This window comes from Lacerta agilis, chromosome 1 (assembly GCF_009819535.1).
Source record: "Lacerta agilis isolate rLacAgi1 chromosome 1, rLacAgi1.pri, whole genome shotgun sequence".
NCBI lineage: Eukaryota > Metazoa > Chordata > Lepidosauria > Squamata > Lacertidae > Lacerta > Lacerta agilis.
The window spans coordinates 117,992,986-118,013,903 of record NC_046312.1 but is presented as its reverse complement, the minus strand read 5'-3'; the positions used below and the strand labels follow the sequence as shown (position 1 = coordinate 118,013,903).

The 20,918-nt window shown below is 50.5% G+C and overlaps 1 protein-coding gene across 6 annotated transcripts in view; it reads right to left on the bottom strand.

Moving 5' to 3' along the window:
- The window catches only part of ANKRD44 (ankyrin repeat domain 44), a 136,753-nt gene extending 133,080 nt beyond the window's left edge, over window positions 1–3,673 (bottom strand). For all 6 annotated transcript variants that reach the window (XM_033168818.1, XM_033168824.1, XM_033168793.1 and 3 more), the window contains exon 1: window positions 3,561–3,673. In XM_033168818.1, coding sequence (XP_033024709.1) covers window positions 3,561–3,587 — 27 coding nt within the window. In that variant the 5' untranslated portion in view covers window positions 3,588–3,673. The remainder of the gene's footprint in view (window positions 1–3,560) is intronic.
- Between the last annotated feature and the right edge of the window lie 17,245 nt (window positions 3,674–20,918).

Here is a 20,918-nt window from a genome sequence, read left to right as displayed (position 1 = left end):
TGACTTTTAGAAGATATCTGAAGTTGTTCATTTCCTTGACATCTGATGGGAGGGCATTCCACAGGGAGGGTGCCACTACCAAGAAGGCCCTCTGCCCAGTTCCCTGGGAACCGCCAGAAGGCCCTTAGAGCTGGACCACAGTGCCTGGGCTGAACGATGGAGACACTATTTACGGAGCGGATTGCAGCTCAATTTCCCCCCAAATTATCAGATTATCCCCATTATCAGGTAGACCCAAATTTACACAGGGATAGCATAAAGGTTGATATTGAAGGTAACATGTAGGCTGCGCAAATTTGAACAGGAACGCAAACAGCTGCAAAAACACTGTAAAATCCAGTGCGGACAAGCCAATAATTAATTTCTGTTGTAGTGCTGTCTTAACAGAGACAGAGCTACAGGGGTTTTCAGGGAGAGCACCTCCATTTCTTCACTGTTTTGGGAACTGCAGTTTGCTAAGGGAACTGTAACTGTATGAAGATTCTCCTAACAACCTTTCACAAACTACAATATTCTTTTACAAACTCCAAGCATCCTTTTGGCGAAGCTGTCAAAATGGTATGAGAGGATTTGAAATGTATGGTGTGGATCGTGTAACCCACCTCCTTACTCCTGGCTGTCTTCATAGCTTCCATTTCCAACAAGGTAAAAAGGTGAGGAAACAATAATCCAAGCAGTCGGCTGGCAGGAGAAGGGGCACAGGGTTTGCCCTACAACATAGGCCTCTTAAGCAGAAGCAAAGCCAGTCTCTTTCTAGCACCAAGTGTGTCAGAAGCAAATTTCATTTTCTCTCTTCTGCGGCCCCCCCCCCCAAGGTTTAGTAAAGGTTTAAAACCTTTAGAGCCATAATTCCCCAGAGGACTGCACTGAAGACATGATTTCAGGCTAAGACTTTAAGCGCCGCTGAAATGCCACACTTTATCAGCCAGAGCACAGACACCTCCAATATTAACTGCAGCTGGGGTGTTCAATTTGCAGAACCTACTCTTCTGATTTATGAGACTCTGTGCTACCCTGCAGCGCACAGAGAAAGTCTCTTGGTGTGAAGCAATTTTGCCATTAGTGAGAAGCATCAAATATGAAGACAAGGCAGCATCAAGGGGCATGTGCCACAGAGAGAGCTATAAACATTGCTTACTGCACAATTACAAACACAAATCTGGCTATTAGAAAACAACGCAGTCCACTTTCAATATCTGCCTTTATTTTATGAGATAGAAAGGACACTTTCCATTCCAAACTTTCCACGCGGGGCAGAAGCAACAAAACAGCGGATTTCAGCAGGCAATATACTTTTAAAAAGCACAAAATTGAGAAAGGTGGATCACAGTGGTCTTTATCTAAGAAGAACTTGATAATCCGTTTAAGGAGCGGTGGGGGATTTCGGCTGATATCCATGCTACTGGTTATAAACAGACTTAAGTTAAACCAAAATTAGCAGATTAAACCAGGCAAGCTTGAAACAGTTGGTACAGTCCATAGATAAATGAGGCCACTATATAAGAGCTACAGTGTCCCTTTTTAATACTTTGTGCTATTAATGGTAAGAGATTTGCAGCGCAATCCCACATGCGCCTACCCAGAAGCAAGACCCATTCAATTCAATGGGTGGGTCAACAGAGGATTGAAGCCTCGGTAAGAAAAAAAGTGAGCTATGGAAGTACCGGTTCAACCAAGATATGCGGTGAAGGAGTAAGCAATAAAATCCATATGCCTTCTAAAGTGCTATTCACGTCCAAAAATAGCTACAACAACAAATATTGTTTGCATACTCAACAACAGGACTTTAAAAGACACCAGGAACGCTTATAACGCGGTTTTCATATCACATTACAGTACAGTATTCATCCTACTCTGCAAATTTAAGAGGATAAATTGCAATCTGAAAAATAATTGTAAAGGGTTATGCTCAGTGGCACACAATACTCTCAAGAGGAAAGTGCCAGCTTAATAATTAAAAGTACACATATGTGCATTGTGGAACATACAGCAAAAGCGGATGAAGAGCTGACGTTCCCCATTCCATGATATAGCCCATCAATGTAATAAAGAGCACCTATCTCTGACTAACTCACTGCTTATACATTGTGATAAGCAATTTAATGGGCCTTCATGCTAGATATCCAGCACCAAAAGCACAAATCCTGCTGCTTAATCTTCCTTTTTTTCTTTTTAAGGTGGGAAAAAAGGGGCAAGGCTGTTGATCTTGTTGTGAGAACACTGTTCTACGAGTTGGAAAGCAGCAAGCACCCTATAAAACACAAATATTAATACACAGTTATCCCCTTTGTTTTTAAGTGAAGGGGAGGGTTTTTTCCGACGCCACTAAAACCCAGTAGTCCCAGGCTTGGGGATTAAATGGATCCAACAGTTCCGTGGATTGGTTAAACAAACAGCCTATTAGAGGCTCCCCTTTGGAGATCTCGCTTATAAAAGGCTGCATAAATATTTGAGCTACTCCAGCGACTAGGGACTGGCCCTGATTGAGCAGCCAATTAACAGCCCTGAATGCAGCCAGCTGTAAAGTGTCACTTTTTAAAAGGGGGGGGGAAGCGGGGGGGGGACACAATGAGGGAGGATTAGAAACCTCGGGCGAAGCCATCCATGCCAAAAGGCTGGCTTGACCGGGGCGCTGCAACTGACAGCGTTGATTAAAAGGACCCGCATCAGCCTCTCTTCCCTTGTCGCGCGTTTAAAACCTGACATCCGCACCGCCACACCTCCCTGCGCAGGTAAATCGTGGAGCAGGAGAAGGGAGGAGGAAGGAGGAAGGAGGACCAGGAGGAAAATGTGGAGGAATCTCACGTCCGGGGGGGCGGGGGGGGGGGGCAACAAATACTCCCGCGCCGCAAAGAAGGACAAAAGGCCTCGATGGCTGGGCGATGCGATTCCAAACAGCCATATATCCTCCTACGAAAAGAACAACAACAAAAACCACAAGCCACAAATGCACGGATGTCGTGAGATTCCCCTCCACAAAAAATAACTAAACCTCCCGAGTATTTTGACAACTGCTCGTTTCCCCCAAGACAATGAGAAACTTGGCGGGCGAGTATCGGGAACGGCGATGAGCGTGTGTGTGTGTGTGTGTGTATTTGCCTCGGAGCAAAAAACAACAACAACCATGTCGCTTCTGCAAAAGGGAAAGGGCCTTTGGATAATAATCCAAAGCCGCCGCCCCCCACCACCGGCCCTCCTTCTCTCCTCTCTCTCTCTCTCGATTTGCATCAGAACATTAGACAGAAACATGCCGCTTCTGCAAAGGAAAACACCAACAACAACAATGCAAAACCGCCTGGGAAAGGACAACAGGGCTCGACGCGCTTGCAAGGAATGAAATGCTTGCAGGAGAGGAGAGGGGCGGGCAGGGCTGACGAATGGAAGGAGGGGAATCCATGATCTCTCTCTTTTCCCCTGCGACTTCTCCTCTCCGGCTCCCGACAGCAACGGACGGCAGCCGATCCCCCGCTTGCTGCTCCTCGGCTGCGGCCGGGCTCAACCAGAGCCCTTCCCCGCCAGCCTCCCATTGTGGCTTCTCCCTTCGCCTCTCCTCCTCCTACCTGGTCGGCGAGCTTGAGCACGGCCATTCTCTCCCTCCGGGCTTCCTCGCGCGCATGCAGCTCCGCTGGGTCGGAAGGGTCAAGAAACGGAGACGCGGCTGGACCCGGGACTTGACAAGCCTGCTGCTGCTGCTGCTGCTGCTGCTGTTGCTCAGGTTGCCGCTTGTTAGATCAGGAGCAGAAAAGGCTGCTGGTATTGCAAGCCCAGCCTGCTCGGATGCAGGAAGTGCTGGGTGCACAAAACCCGGCGAGCCGCGGGCGCGCATCGATGCGCGCAAGGCCACCCTCTGCCGGCCAGAGCCGCGAAAAGCACCCCTGGCCACTTGCACCCTTGCCTCCCCGCTTTCCCTTTCGTTTCCGGAAATCTGCTGCCGCCTGCTGCTCCTGTTCTCTTCTATCCTTTGTTCCTCTCTCAGCTTTCCCCCCCCCATCCTTCTCCCCCCCCCCCACGCTGAAGCCTCCCCTTTGCATTTTCCATCTCCCACCAGAGCGCTCACTGCGGAAGCTCCTTCAGTCAGCTATCTCACACATGCAAAAGAAAGAATAATGAGAAGAAGAAGAAGAAGAAGAAGAAGAAGAAGAAGAAGAAGAAGAAGAAGAAGAAGAAGAAGAAGAAGAAGAAGAAGAAGAAGAAGAAGCAGCCTATATACAGTGCTTTAAAAAAATGTTTCGGGGTACTCTCATTTTGGCTCAAGAAAATCACCATTTTATAGTCTGTCGGGGAAAATAAATACAGTAAATGGACAAAAGTACAAAGATGCAAAAAATGTTTAGGGGTATGCGTACCCCTGCATACCCCAGAAAAAAAAAACACTGCCTCTGTCTATCTATACATCCATCCATCCATTCAGGTCCTAATCATGTTGATTCTGAAATCCAAGCTTGATATCAGAATCCAGGGGTATACTTCGGTAATCTTTGGTAATATATTGCCCTAAGCAAGGCCAAAATTTGGCACCCTCAAATGGATCTTCTTAACTATGGATATTCTCGGTTTTGCACCCCTTCAGCTTGGTGCCCTGGGGGGGGGGGTTCCCACACACTGCCCTAAATCTGGTGCTAAAGAATTCTAAATTGTAGAGTTGGAAGGGACCACAAGTGTCATCTAGTCCAGCCCCCAATGCAGGAATCTTTCACACTCGAACCCGCCACCTTGAGATTGAGGAGTCTCATGCTGTACCGACTGAGCTATCCCAGTCGGATCTAAAGGCGACAATAGAGCAATTCCCATTTTATTGGTTTGCACGTGCAGAATTAATAGTAAGAATGGTTAGCAATCCGGTGCACGCTTTCTTGGAAGTAAGTCTACTTGAACAGTTTTGTCATTCTTGATTAAATACTACATGCAACACATGCAGCTTGCCTTGTACTAAGGCAAGCCAATGCCCCATTTAACACATGGACTTCCCTGGGGGGGTTCACAAATACTCATCCCTGAAGAATATGAGTGAAGCAGCCTAGCTGGTAGCTTATAGGCAGAGCCTGGTGCCAAAAACGCTTTTTTAAATCAGAATTCCAGGCCAAAAAAATAATAGTTGTGGTCTTTTCGGGGGGGAGTTAATTAAATAAAAAACCTAGGCTGTTGCCACAGGGGCAGGTTGATTATATTCCTGGTTTCAGCTCAAGGGGAGGTTAAAAGCACTGTGTAAAATGTGTTGAATGTGCAACATAGCAAACTCCCAAGATACATTTAAGGTTGCCAACTTACTTGGTAGTTCTGCTGACAATCACTTTCTCTGAACTCCGAACTAGAAGCTCCAAAGGTTGCAATGGAGCTACTACAGACCAGGACATGATTTGTGTACCTTGATTTATGTACAAGCAGTTTTCACACCCAAAGATCCCAATGAATAACAGAATAAGCAGTCAGAACTCCAGCTCCAAATGTAGTGAAGTTTACAGCACAATACTAACCTTGTCTGCTCAGAAGTAAGTCCTGCTGTATTCAGTGGGGATTACTCCCCATTAAGTGGAGTTAGGAGGAGGTATAAAAACTTTGAGGATGAGGTATTTAAAATTTAAAAACTTTGAGGAGGAGGTACTTAAAAATTTTTTAAAAAAATTCCCAGGGTTAAGTTGTCGAGGCCTAATTTCTTTTCTTATAAGAACCCTTCTTTTTTCACCGCCAAATCTTCCAGGGGAGTTGTGCCAAAAGTTTGGTACCGCTTTTGAGCGAATTGGAGGGATTTTTTCAAAAAATGTTTTTTTCCGCAGCTTAAGTTGTGGAGGCCTGATTTTCTTTCCTGTGATAAAAACCCTTCTGTTTTCACCACGAAATCTTCCAGGGGAGTTGTGCCAACAGTTTGGCACCACTTTTGAGCAAATTGGAGAACGTCAGAATTTTGGTGAAATTCTGACCATGCGGCTTACGAATTTCTTGGGGGGGGGGGAATTCCGCAGGTTAAGTTGTTGAGGCCTGATTTCTTTTCCTATGATAAAAGACCCTCTGTTTCCACTGCCAAATCTTTCAGGGGAGTTTTTGCAAGAGTTTGGCACCATTTTTGAGTCAATTGGAGAACGTCAGATTTTTGGTGAAATTCTGACTGCACGGCTTACGGATTTTTTCAAAAAATGTTTTTCCGCAGGTTAAATTCTCGAGGCCTGAATGCTTTTCCTATGATAAAAAGCCCTCTGTTTCCACCGCCAAATCTTCCAGGGGAGTTTTTGCAAGAGATTGGCACCATTTTTGAGTCAATTGGAGAACGTCAGGTTTTTGGTGAAATTCTGACCGCGTGGCTTATGGATTTCTTAAAAAAAAAAAAAAATCCACAGGTTAACTTGTCGAGGCCTGATTTCTTTTCCTATGATAAAAGGGCTTCTGTTTCCACCGCCAAATCTTTCAGGAGAGTTTTTGCAAGATTTTGGCACCAATTTTGAGTCAATTGGAGAACGTCAGGTTTTTGGTGAAATTCTGACCACACGGCTTACGGATTTTTTCAAAAAATGTTTTTCTGCAGGTTAAGTTGGCGAGGCCTAATTTCTTTTCCTATAATAAAAAGCCCTCTGTTTCCACCGCCATCTCTTCCAGGGGAGTCTTTGCAAGAGTTTGGCACCATTTTTGAGTCAATTGGAGAACGTCAGATTTTTGGTGAAATTCTGACTGCGCGGCTTACGGATTTCTTCAAAAAATGTTTTTCTGCAGGTTAAGTTGTCGAGGCCTGATTTATTTTCCTATTATAAAAAGCCCTTTAATTCCACCGCCAAATCTTCCAGGGGAGTCTTTGCAAGAGTTTGGCACCATTTTTGAGTCAATTGGAGAACGTCAGATTTTTGGTGAAATTCTGACTGCGCGGCTTACGGATTTCTTCAAAAAATGTTTTTCCGCCGGTTAGGTTGTCGAGGCCTGATTTCCTTTCCTATGATAAAAAGCCCTCTGTTTCCACCGCCAAATCTTCCAGGGGAGTTTTTGCAAGAGTTTGGCGCCATTTTTGAGTCAATTGGAGAACGTCAGGTTTTTGGTGAAATTCTGACCGCGCAGCTTATGGATTTTTTCAAAAAATGTTTTACCGCAGGAAAACTCGTCATGTCACTTTGGATATGGACATGTTAGCAGAGGTCATGGGATGAAAGCCCTACAGAAGGATTTGCAAGATCACATGCTCTGTCAAAGGGATAGAGGGAGATATAAACAGATCGAGAGATACGCACATACCGAGCATTTGCTTCATATATTTGCCCTCGGAAAGAAAGCATCTCATTGAAGAACTACATGCTTCAGCAGTTGCCATATTTAGCAGTACACTGCTGGCTTGCCATTCTCCACAGTCAGTTACACACAATGCCAGATTTATGTATAAACAATAAACAAGCTATAGCTTAGGGCCCCACTCTCTTGGGGCCCCCCAAAAAAATTAAAGGGGAAAAACTGGATGTACATCTCCAAAATATAAGATAAAAAAAACAAATAACATGGCTTTAGATACCTATTAGGTCCATAAATTACTATATAGCATATATTCAACACAAAAAACAGTGACAATTTGTTGTTGACATAGGACAGGTGGACATAAGGCCTCATCAAACCTAAATCCGGCCCTGGTTACACAGTCTAAAATCAGAAGTGAAACAGAAATACAAGGCCACTTAGAGGGTGTAATGGGATCAGATTCCTTGTTGTTGTTCAGTCGTTCAGTCGTGTCCGACTCTTCGTGACCCCATGGCCCAGAGCACGCCAGGCTCGCCTATCCTTCACTGCCTCTCGCAGTTTGGCCAAACTCATGTTAGTAGCTTCGAGAACACTGTCCAACCATCTCATCCTCTGTCGTCCCCTTCTCCTTGTGCCCTCCATCTTTCCCAACAATCAGATTCCTTACCACATTCTAAAAATCCATCAATATATGGCTGTGACAATATTGTAGAAACTATAACGCTGCAGCTAAAGAAGGCACTACACACAAAACTGCAGCCAAGCTCATGCATTAAAAAAACAACCATTAAAATATGGACTATCTACATGTTTCACAATCTGAAAATATTCTTCTTCTTTCCTGTATTATTATTATTATTATTATTATGCCTAAGCACTCACGGGATACTAAAAACTGAGTGAGAAAAATGATCACTTTAAATAACAGAGTGAAAAAGGAGCTGTTTAGGTTTCAACTACACTGATCCACAAAGAAAACTAAAGGAGGTGTGGTGCTTTAAGTGGTGGATTGGGCCCTCACTCAGCCATGAAGCTCCCTGGGTAATCTTGGGCCTCTCAGCCTAACCCAGACTTCCTCAACCTCGGCCCTCCAGATGTTTTGAGACTACAATTCCCATCATCCTTGACGACTGGTCCTGCTAGCTAGGGATCATGGGAGTTGTAGGCCAAAAAAATCTGGAGGGCCGAGGTTGAGGAAGCCTGGCCTAACCCTACCTCACAGGATTATTGTGAGGATGAAATTGAGAGGAGGAGAACCATTGACATCACCTTGAGAGGAAAGGTGGGATATAAATAATAAATAGTATGGGTGGATCTACACACCGGGGGGGGGGATAAAGTGCTATTAAAAAGTCAGAAATTAAATCGTTATAAGAAAAGAAAAAACGCTGGTAGAATTGGGTAGAATTGCATAGAATTTTCTTTTACTCTCTGGAGCCATCTGGTGTTGCATGTTTATAATGCATTCAAAACTGTGTTTCCTTACTAATGTAATGCAGCAGACCGTTCACTAATGGTAGTTATTAAATAGTGGGTAGGACATAGCAGACAACACAGTAATTCTCCAAGCAGCTCTCTTTATTCTCAAGCTGGAACAGAACTGAACTAAAGGGCTCAGCAGCCCGCTTATATAGAACTCAGCTACAAGCAACAGTAACAACTTTCTCTAGTGGCCTAGGGTGAGAACTTCAATACATAAAACCCCTCCCCACCGAGATAAGGCATTAGGTTACGATCATAGTGGTTCCATTATATACAGCAATACTCTTGTTGGTTCATTAAGGCACATAGCATATCAGTTTCAATTTTCCCAGTTTGCAAGCATAACTATTCTATTTACAATGCGGCGTTACGTGTGCAATTTGTCGGTAACATCATCTTTTAAATAAGCAGGGCGTTTGGAAACCCTTCCTGACCGCCATGGGCCAGTATCAGAGTCCGGTTGGCTGCTTGAGTCCTGTTACGACTGCAGTGCTACCAATGGTGGCGTTGCGCCCGAGTTCCCTGGCTCCGCTGCTGTTGAAGGGACTGCCGCGAGCGGACTCGGTGGAAAATCAGGCGAGGCAGTGGTCCGAGTCTCAAGGGAGTCAGGCAAAACCACTGCAGCGGCTCGGCTCCATGTCCACAGTTTGTGAAGGGGGTGTAGGTGGAGCCTCGCCTTCTGTTGGCGTCTGTTCTGGAGCTGAGGCCGCAGTTGAGGGCACTGCGGTATCATCCAAATTCCCAACCCAGCGCCTTAGCTGGTCTATGTGTCAGCGCCACAAACGCCCATCCTCGAGTGCCACCTGGTATGAGTGGGGCCTAGTGACTCCCACTATCGTGGCTGGCACCCAAGGAATGTCCCCCACATAGTTCCTGGCAAAAACCTTATCTCCCGGGATTAAAGACCTTGGCGCGTTAGCACAGCCTGGGGGCTCGGCTACCCCAAAGTCTGGATGCAACCGGTCGAGCGGAGATATGAGGCGACGGCCCATAAGCAGTTCAGCCGGACACCGCCCTGTGGCTGCATGTGGGGTGATGTGCTGCACAAGCAAGTATTCAGTGACCCGCTCATGCCAGTCCTTCTAGTTCATGTGCACCAGTGCCTCTTTTGCTGAACGCACCATTCTCTCCGCATGTCTGTTGCTGGCCGGGTTAAATGGTGCTGTTAGGGCATGGCGGATGCCCAGCCCCAAGAGATACCTTTCGAAAGTGCCTGATGTGAACTGTGGCCCGTTGTCGGAGACGAGGACATCAGCACATCCATGCGTTGCAAATAGGCCCTGCAGCACCCGGATGATGGCTTCAGTAGTGGTAGAGGGCATCAGGGCCACCTCCAGCCATTTGGAATAGGCACCCACCACTACCATAAAGGTCCGGCCATGAAAGGGGCCGGCAAGATCGATGTGCACTCTCGACCAGGGTGCCTTGGGCATCTCCCACGTGTTGCCCTTAGCTGCCGGTGGTGCAGGTCTCAACTCTTGACATGCTTGACAGGAGGCAACCCAGGGGATGATGCCATCGTCCATGTTAGGCCACCAGATGTAACACCGAGCCAACGCCTTCATTTTGACAATCCCTGGGTGGCCGATGTGCAGAGCCTCAAGGATGCATTGGCGGAGTCTTTGGGGAACCACAACTCGGTCTCCCCACAGTAGGCAGCTGCGATGAGCCGAGAGTTCGTGCTGTCTGGTTGCAAATGGCTGGAAGTCTGGTGCGAAGGGCCCTTCTGGCCACCCCCTCCACACCCAGTTGAGCACACGTCTGATGGTGCGGTCCTGGGCAGATGTGGAGGCCACATCGGCAGCTGACACTGGTGCTGCTGGGAGGTCCTCAATCAGGAGTAGCGATGAAGCAGGAGCTGGGTCTTCCACAAGCGCTGGAAGAGGGCAACGACTGAGGGCATCGGTGTGGCCCAGCGATTTTCCAGGGCGAAGGATGAGCTGGTAGCTGTAGGCTGCCAGAAAGACAGTCCATCACAGCATGCGTGGCGAGAGGACCAGTGGAGTTGATCTATCACCGGCAAGGAGGCCCAGGAGCAGCTTGTGGTCAGTGATGAGGTCAAAGGTTCTTCCGTAGGGATATTCGTGGAACCTCTTCACTCCAGCCACAAGCGCCAGTGCCTCCTTGTCGAGCTGGCTGTAATTCTGTTCAGCCGGAGACAGCGTCCGAGAGAAGTAGGCGAGCGGTGCTTCCCTTCAATCTGGAAACCGGTGACTCAGGACAGCGCTGATGCCAAAAGGCGAGGCATTACAGGCGAGGACCAGCGGCCTGGCTTCACTGTACTGTACCAGCACATTGTCTGATGAGAGGAGGGCTGTGCTGGCCCCAAGGGTTTGTCCATGAAGCGAGGTCCAAGTCCAGTCCTGGGTCTAGGGGTCCAAAGGAGGTCAATCCGGCGGGGAGCAAGGCAGGGAGCAGGTCAAGGTCCAAGGCAGGTTCAGGCACAAGGTTGCAGGTTGAGCACACGCTTGCAACTAAGTTGCTCACGCAACTTGGGCTGGGTCTGGCTGGCTTTTATCTGGCCCTATGCTTAGGGCGGTCCCGATCCTCCGGAGACTCGCCTCTCCTCCGGGCCTGGAGGCGAGCACTCCTCCTGCAGACACTTAACTCCCTTCGCCTCTCTGCCCTGAGCCTCTGTAGCTCAGGAGAGGCTGGTGGGTTACTGGACCCAGGGGATGCCTCAGCTTCCTCTGAAGAGGCTGGGAGTGGAGCACCTGCAGGCAATGGGTCCTCCCTCCCATCAGGAGCCAGAGCAGACTCTGCTGATGCCTGCACCTGGGGATCCAGCACAGGTGGGGATCCTTCAGGCTCAAGCCCTGGCCCCGGCTCAGCTGGTTCTGGAGGCGGGGAATCCTGTGCAGGCTGGGATCCCTCAGGTTCAGCATCAGAGTCTGACTCCCAGGCCATCACACCATCCCCCCTCCCAGGCCTCCCCCTCAACCGAGGGGCCGGACCAGGCTTGCTGGGGTAAGCTGCATGGAAATCACGGAGGCAGGCAGGTGCGTGGACGTTTCCCGCTGGTTCCCATGAACGATCCTCAGGCCCATACCCCTTCCAGTCGATGAGGTATTGGAGCTTCCCCCTGCGGTATCGTGAGTCGAGAATGCGCTCCACCTCGTACTCAGGCTCCCCCTCAACCAAAACTGGCTGCGGTCGTGGATTGTCCGGGTGGAACTCGTCGGGCGGGGCGACTGGACTAAGTAGGGACCGGTGGAATACTGGGTGAACCTTGAGCGATGGAGGTAACTGGAGGCGAAACGCCACCGGCGACACCTGCGCAGTGATGGTGAATGGGCCGGCAAACCGTGCATCCAGCTTTCGTGAGGGCCGAGAAGGATGCAGGTGACGGGTAGAGAGCCACACCCGATCGCCAACATGGAGTTCTGGCCCCTCCTGACGATGTCGGTCAGCCTGGGCCTTGTATGCGTCCTTGGCCTGGCGCAGTTGCTCCATCAATAATTGTTGCTGGGACTGAAGCTCCTGAAGCCAGTCTGTCACTGCGGGGACCGCGGAAGCTGGCAGCACGTCCGGGAACAAACGTGGATGGTAGCCGTAGGAGGCCTGGAACGGGGTCTGCCGGGTGGAGGCGTTCACTGCATTGTTGTAGGCGAACTCCGCCAATGGCAAGTGATCGACCCAGTCATCCTGCTGAAAGCTGCAGTAACACCGGAGGTACTGCTCCAGCACCGCATTTGCCCTTTCCGTCTGGCCATCGGTCTGCGGGTGGTGGGCCGAAGATAGACAGACCTCCGTCCCAAGGGTCTGGTGCAGGGCTCGCCAGAAGTGGGATGTGAACTGGACGCCGCGGTCAGAAACCACACGCTCGGGCAGGCCATGCAGGCGGAAGATGTGCTGCAAGTACAGCTGAGCCGTTTCCTTAGCTGTGGGTATGGACGGGCAGGGGGCACAGTGCACCATCTTAGTGAAATGGTCCGTGAAAACCAGGAGGCAGGTACAGTGACGAGATGGGGGCAAGTCCACCACAAAGTCCAGCGAGACCGTGTGCCAGGGACGCGGTGGGACTGGTAATGGCTGGAGCAGACCGGGGGGTCGCCCGGTAGGACCCTTGGCCCGCCGGCAGACATCGCAACCAGCAACATAGCGTGCCACATCAGCCTTCAGGCGGGGCCACCAGAACTCCCGGCTTACCAGATGGGTGGTCCGGTACCGCCCAAAGTGCCCTGCTGCTGGGGCATCGTGGGACATCTGGAGAACCTCAGCCCGCAATGGTCCTGGTGGGATGTATAGACGACCCTGGTGCAGCAGTAGGCCCTGGTGCAGGGCCAGCCCCGGATATCGAGAGCATGACCCGTCAGACAGTTCCCGGAGCCGTTCCTGTGCCCAAGCATCGACCCGTTGCTGTTCTCGCACCCGAGCCTGCAGCGGCTTGGCCTCCTGAGTGGCCAGGAATGCGGCTGGTGGTAAGATAGTCGTCGGTACTGCCTGCTGTACAGTGTCTGCGACGTCCTCAGGTTTCCGGGACAGGGCATCCGCTTTCCGGTTTTGGGAGCTTGGGATGTAGCGGATCCGGAACTGGAACCGGGAGAAAAACAGCGCCCACCGGATCTGCCTTTGGTTCAACTTGCGGGTGGTCTGGAGGTACTCCAGATTCCGGTGGTCCGTTCTCACTTCCACCGGGTGTCGTGCCCCCTCCAGATGATGGCGCCAGACCTCAAAGGCCACCTTGATGGCCAGTAGTTCCCGCTCCCACACGGTATAGTTACGCTCCGCCGGAAGGAGCTGCCGGGAGTAGTAAGCGCAGGGTAACAGTGGCGCATCGGGTCCGTGTTGCTGAGACAGGATGGCACCGAGAGCCGTACTGGAGGCATCAGTCTCCACCACGAAGGGACGAGAGGGATCAGGGTGCTGTAAAATCGGCGCCCTCTGGAAACAGGCTTTCAACCCCTGAAATGCCACTTCAGCCTCCTCATCCCAGGAGAAGGGCGTCTTGGGGCGCAGCAGTCGGGTTAATGGGGTGGTGCGATGAGCATAATCTGCAATGAAGGTCCGGTAATAGTTGGCAAACCCTAGGAACCGCTGTAAGTCCTTGCGGTTCCGGGGCGCTGCCCACTCTCGAACCGCAGCCACCTTCCCAGGGTCCATCTGCACCCCGTCAGGGGAGAGTCGGTGTCCAAGGAAGTCCACTGACCGCTGGTGGAACTCGCACTTGCTGAGCTTGGCGTACAGGCGGTGCTCCCGCAAGCGCTGCAACACGGACCGAACATGACTCTCGTGACGGGCTGGGTCACGGGAATAAATCAGAATATCATCTAGGTATACCACCACGTATTTGTCTAGCAAGTCCTGGAACACGTGGTTGATGTACCGTTGAAACACGGCGGGCGCGTTGCATAATCCGAACGGCATAACCAGGTATTCAAACTGCCCATACCGGGTCCCGAATGCAGTCTTCCACTCGTCCCCAGCACGGATCCGAATCAAGTTGTAGGCCCCTCGGAGGTCCAGTTTGGTGAACATCTGCGCCCCCTGCACCCGCTCCAGCAATTCTGCAATAAGGGGCAAGGGGTACCGGTCTGGGATGGTGATCTTATTCAGGGCCCGGTAGTCATGGCAGAGGCGAAGCTCCCCACACTTCTTCTTAACGAAGAGTACAGGAGCGGCAGTGGGTGAGGTAGAGGGTCTAATGAACCCACGTTCCAGGTTCTTGCGAAGGAAGTCCTGCAAGGCTTCACGCTCTGGCTCCGAAAGAGAATATAGGCGGCTCACAGGCAGGGGCGCCCCAGGCTGTAGGTCTATGCCGCAGTCGAAGGACCGATGAGGCGGCAGCTTGTCTGCTCCCTGTTCCTCGAACACGTCTAAATAGTCCTGGTACACGGCAGGGAGCGTTGACACAGCCTGCCCCATGGGGGCAGCTGCTACTAACTCGGACTGAGCACGGGAACCCGGGTCTGGGAAGCGTACAGTCCGATTGACCCAGTCGATCTGAACATTGTGTGACTCCAGCCAGTCCATCCCAAGCACCAGGGGAAACCGGGGCATGGTGGCAATGTACAGGGTTCGCACCTGCCGGTGCTGCTGGTAGCACAGGACCAAGGGCTGGGTCTCCCGAGTAACAGCGCCCGAGCGTAGGAGCCGTCCGTCAATTGCCTCCACCTGTACTGGTTCCGGCTTGTTCTGAAGCGGCACCTGATGCTGAGTGGCGAAGGCAGAGTCCATATAGGAGCGGGTTGCCCCCGAATCCACCAGAGCGTGGGTGAGAATCCAGGGCCCACCGGGGGGGTATAGACGCACCGGTATCATGAGGTGTTGCAATTCCACTGGTGAGGGCCCATCATGCGATGCTTGGGTCCCCAGGTAGCCTGGGCCATCGGCTACTGGGGTTGGCAGTTTTCCCTGCGGCTGGCGTTTCTCAGGGCAGGTTCGGGCGTAGTGTCCACTCCCACCACAGTAGAGACACAGGTTCCCCTCCCGACGCCGAGTCTTTTCCGAGGGGGAGAGGCGAGGCCGCGCTGCCCCGAGCTGCATCGGCTCCTCCAATGACTCAGCTCTGGCCACGGAACTGCAGGGAAGCACCGGCGCCGGGAGCCCGGAGTGCCGGCGGCCCCGGGCCTGGCGACGGTCCTCCAACCGATTGTCTATCTGCAGACTCCGTTGGATGAGGGCATCCAGTGTGGCAGGGCGATCCAACGTGGCCAGCTGATCCAGTATCTCGTCTGAAAGTCCCTCGAGATACTGGTCCCGCAGGGCAGAGTCGTTCCAGGTCAAGTCCTGCGCCAGCAGCCGAAATTCCGTGGCGTAGGTGGCCACTGTGGACTTGCCCTGTTTCAACCGCCGAATTGCCCGATTGGCTTGACTCCCCTTCTGAGGGTTGGCGAACGTGGTTTCCAGATGATTGCAAAACCCCGTATAGTCTGTCAGCAAGGGGGAGTCTTGCCGGAGCAGCGGCAACGCCCACTTGGCCGCCTGGTCCTTCAGCAAGCTGATCAGGAAGTGCACCTTGGTGCGGTCGTCAGGGAAATCCCGAGCTCGCCCCTGAATATACAGCTTGGCCTGGGCGAGAAACATGGGAAAGCTGGCTGGGGACCCATCAAATTTCTCTGGCAGGGCCACTGGGTACTTGCCAGGAGCTGGGGCGGCGGCCCCAGGAGCCGGTAGGGCATCCAAACGCTGCTGAAGCGCCGTAACCGCATTGCTTAGCTGCTGCACGGTGTGGGTCAAGGCCTGGTTCTCCTGGGCCAATGCCACTAGCGCAGCCGCCTGGTCAGCCATGGCTACTAGTTCCTCCCGAACGCACCCCAGCGAAGGGGGAGTGCGGGTGTGGCGTGAGCAAACTGTGCTGGCCCCAAGGGTTTGTCCATGAAGCGAGGTCCAAGTCCAGTCCTGGGTCTAGGGGTCCAAAGGAGGTCAATCCGGCGGGGAGCAAGGCAGGGAGCAGGTCAAGGTCCAAGGCAGGTTCAGGCACAAGGTTGCAGGTTGAGCACACGCTTGCAACTAAGTTGCTCACGCAACTTGGGCTGGGTCTGGCTGGCTTTTATCTGGCCCTATGCTTAGGGCGGTCCCGATCCTCCGGAGACTCGCCTCTCCTCCGGGCCTGGAGGCGAGCACTCCTCCTGCAGACACTTAACTCCCTTCGCCTCTCTGCCCTGAGCCTCTGTAGCTCAGGAGAGGCTGGTGGGTTACTGGACCCAGGGGATGCCTCAGCTTCCTCTGAAGAGGCTGGGAGTGGAGCACCTGCAGGCAATGGGTCCTCCCTCCCATCAGGAGCCAGAGCAGACTCTGCTGATGCCTGCACCTGGGGATCCAGCACAGGTGGGGATCCTTCAGGCTCAAGCCCTGGCCCCGGCTCAGCTGGTTCTGGAGGCGGGGAATCCTGTGCAGGCTGGGATCCCTCAGGTTCAGCATCAGAGTCTGACTCCCAGGCCATCACAAGGGCCTTGACTGCGTTGAAGGTCGCCATTTCCCGATGACCCCAGGACCACGGTGCCTTCGTGCTGAGGAGGCGGTGGAGAGGCTCGGCTAGCATTGCTTTGTGGGGCAGGAACATATTGTAGAAGTTCAGCAGCCCCAGGAACGCCTGCAACTCGGTCTTGTTCTTTGGGATTGGGGCCTCCTAGATGGCCCGGATTGTGGATGCCATTGGGTGAAGACAGAGGCGTTGATAAGGTAGCCCAGGAACTCCACCTGCGGAACGGCAATCTGGCACTTTTCTTTCTTCACCTTGAGCCCGGCCTCCTGGAACCTGGTCAACACGGTGCAGAGGCGTTCGAGCAGCTGATGATTTGAGTCTGCGGGTACCAGTACATCATCAAAATACGGTATCATGCCTGGAAGCCCCTGCAGGAGGCGCTCCATGAGGCTTTGAAAGATGCCAGGAGCCATGCTCACCCCGAACTGTAGCCGGCGGCACCGGAACGCTCCTCGGTGGGTGACGATCATCTGAGCTTCAGCTGTGGCGTCGTCAACAGGCAGTTGTTGATAGGCTTGGGCAAGGTCCAGCTTAGTGAAGACCTTGCCTTAGCCCAGGGAATGCAGCAGGTGTTGGATGACGGGAACTGGATAAGTGTGCTGCTGAAGTGCCTTGTTGATCGTGCACTTGTAGTCAGTGCATATTCTCATCGACCTGTCCAGCTTGATAGGTGTGACGATAGGGGTTTCCCATTTGGCGTGGTCGACTGGCTCCAAAACACCTTGCGTGATTAATATGTCCAGTTGTTCGTCCACCTTAGCCTTGAGGGCGAACGGAACCCGGCGTGGCTTTAGCTTGATCGGGGCAACTTGCGGATCGAGGCTTAAAGAGATGGGTGTGCCTGTATATTGGCCCAATGTGCCATCAAAAACCTCGGCAAAGTCTTTGATTAGGGCTTCAACTTCCGCGTTGGAATGCAGTTGATGCTGGTGACTGCCAGGCTGAGGGCGCCAAACCATTCTAGCCCTAGAAGGCTGGGATGCAGATCTTCGACTACCACAAGTCGGAGCAGGCCTGAAAAATTCTTGAACTCGACCTGGAACTGGCCAACACCTGCTACGGGAATGTCGTTCCCCTGGTGAAGAGGCTGTGTCTGACGGAGCTGATCGGCAGACTTTAGCGATGTGTTCCTTTCTGTAGCATCGCCAGCAGATGATGTCTCTGAATCGACACTTGACACGGGGGTGGTTGCCTCCACAGCCAGTACATTCTGATTGGTCCTTGGACCTCTGTTTGAACTTCCCACGCTCCCGCTTCATCTGGTTCATGCCATCGTCTACACTGGAGGACACCTCATCACTGCTAACCTCCTCGTGGTGCACTGCAATTGGCTTCTTAGCAGGATGCGAGCTGCTGGCCTTGTGGATCTCCTGGGCAGAGAGTTCTGCAGCATGAGGTCTGGCTTGGCAAGAAGGCACTGTTGCAGACAGTTGTCCCAGACTCCGCAGACAATTCGATCCATTAGGGCAGGGGTTAACAGTCATCATCAGGTTTACCACACTTATCAGCCAATCACCCATTCCTACCACCCTTCTGAGTAATACCCCTCCCCACCCTGTCACTATATATAAAGGTCTGGTGACTTCTGTTTCAGTGTATCTGAAGAAGTGTGCATGCACACGAAAGCTCATACCAATAACAAACTTAGTTGGTCTCTAAGGTGCTACTGGAAGGATTTTTTATTTTATTTTATTTTTTTTTGCTTTGACTACGGCAGACCAACAAGGCTACCTACCTGTCACTAATAGTATGGTTGCCATATTTCAAGAAGTAAAAATCTGGACACAAAAAGTTGTCGAACATTTTTTCTTTTTAGGAAAAGTCGTTGAGCTTTTTTGTGCAACGTTTCAAAAACCCGGACATTTTGCCGATTTCCCAAAATTCCCCCTGGACGCTATTTCTGTCATTGGCAACCCTAGCTAATGGGAATTTCTGCCCTTAGAAAAGATGGAATTGGTCAGGTTCAACCAAACACTTTCTCACCATATAGTCTCCTGACCAGTTCCCCCCTCTCTCCCCCTCCCTCCCTCTGCAAAATTTCCATTAGGCAGTCTCCTGACAGGATTGCTTAAAAAAAATAAGTGAAGTGCAACCTTGGGGAATATGAACTTGATCCGAAACACACAGGAGAGGGGTGGTTAACCTGTTCCCCTCTGACTGTTTTTGTTTAGCTCAGAAGCTATCTCTCAGCATCTTTTCCTCATGGGGCTAGACAGTAACTAGTATTAGCTTAGGCACACTCCCACCCTGCGATTCCTCAGCTCAAATTCACACCATAGTCACTATTTTCATTTTTTTAAATGACACAGCATTGGTTTGCCACACAGCATCTACTTTAGGGAGAAGAGCGAGTGAGAAGCAGCGCACGAAGATTTTCTGTCCATGTCCTGCTTTGACCTTTAGTTAATCTGCCTAGTGTTCTCTAATAACATGTTTTCATATTACACAGTAGTAAATAGATCATCTGGGATTAAATTCATTTTTTGAGAAAATAGTAAAGATCCCCCCCCCCTTGGACCTGAGATCAGCTGTAGTGACCTACATAGGACCAGGAAGAAGAACACACACACACACACACACACACTATTGCATGCACATGTTAAAGGTTACCATGTACTTTCCCCCCCCAATTCAAAGTTTTCCGTGGATGGAGCCTTAACTTTGAAATCTGATTCTGGCACTGAGCTTTCATGAGCCGCAACTCAGATTAAGTGCCAATTCTCACACCAGTGATGCATTCTAAGAACTGATATTATTTATTATTTATTCATAAAGAAATATTTATATACCGCTATATCATAAAACTATATCACAGTGGTTTACAACTATATATAAAAACATAAAACCAAAGAATGAAACCATAAAAAGTTAAGAACAAATAAATTAAAAGCAAATATCAACAGACCTTTGTGGTCAAAACAAAATAAAATAAAAAATTCCTTCCAGTAGCACCTTAGTACCCTTAATTGCCTGCATGAGCCTGGCAGAATAAAAAAGTTTTCAGCCACTATTTAAAGTCAGCACAGAAAGTGCCCTGAAATGCTCCCATTCATTAAGGAAAAAATATTTTCAAGGTGGCTTACACATCAAACAATAAATACAGAGTAAGACAACAAAGTACTGAGGCTCCAGTACTTTGGACACCTCATGAGAAGAGAAGACTCCCTAGAAAAGACCCTGATGTTGGGAAAGATGGAGGGCACAAGGAGAAGGGGACGACAGAGGATGAGATGGTTGGACAGTGTTCTCGAAGCTACTAACATGAGTTTGGCCAAACTGCGGGAGGCAGTGAAAGATAGGCGTGCCTGGCGTGCTCTGGTCCATGGGGTCACAAAGAGTCGGACACGACTGAACGACTGAACAACAACAAGAAGAAGAAGACAACAATGACAGTTTTGGAAAGCAGAACAAAGCCACACAGGTAAAACGGAGCAAGCTCATGTTGTTTGTGCAAAAAAAAAAAAAGTTTGTGTGGGAGAGAAATAATTCCTGGATGCCAAGATCCAAGTTTGGGCCAAGTAGTCTTTGGTGAGAGATCCCCAGCAGAGATTTAAAATCAGAAGGTATGCAGCAAAGTAAAGCATGGAAATATAGGCTGTGAAACCTTTAAAATGTGCTCCCTCCAAGTGCCCCCTTAAAAGATTTCTTTCCAGAGTTTCCCTCTTCTCCCAGCATAGGAAAAGATGGCGCATTTGGTAAGTTTAAAAAATGGTTTACTTACAAACTCTCCAAAGGTCAGATTCATGTGCTTCAGAATTATTGCACAGGCAGTAAAATTTAGCTTAGCTACAAAGCGGTGAAAGTTCCTAAATTATTGGTAGATATCTGTGAGAGCCATGCGGTTCAGCTGGAGCAACCATTTCAGACCACTTCATACACTGAGCTTCTCAGACTGGGGGAGAACAAAACCTTGATTACCTAGTTCCTTCAAAGAGGAGGGGAAGTGGACATAGCCAAGCCCGACAGAACAGCTTGCTCTATGGTATTAACCCCTTCATGCATCAATTAGCCTTAAGCATGTTGGTTATATGAAGCTGGTTATCCCACACACATTAAAAAGATGGTCTTCCCAGTACCCAGACCATTGGCCGTTTAGACCTATGTAAGTATCAAAGTACTAAGTATGCTTTGGCATACTCCCCCCCCCCCCCCCCGCATACTTTGGCATGGGTTTCATCTTGGAATGGAACAAAGCTTCCCCTGTCAAACGAGTACAGAGACCAAAGGCACATGCCAAATTACTTATTTTTTGAAGTTCAGTTTTAGATACAGGGCTGGGGGTAGGAATAGAGGGAAACCAATC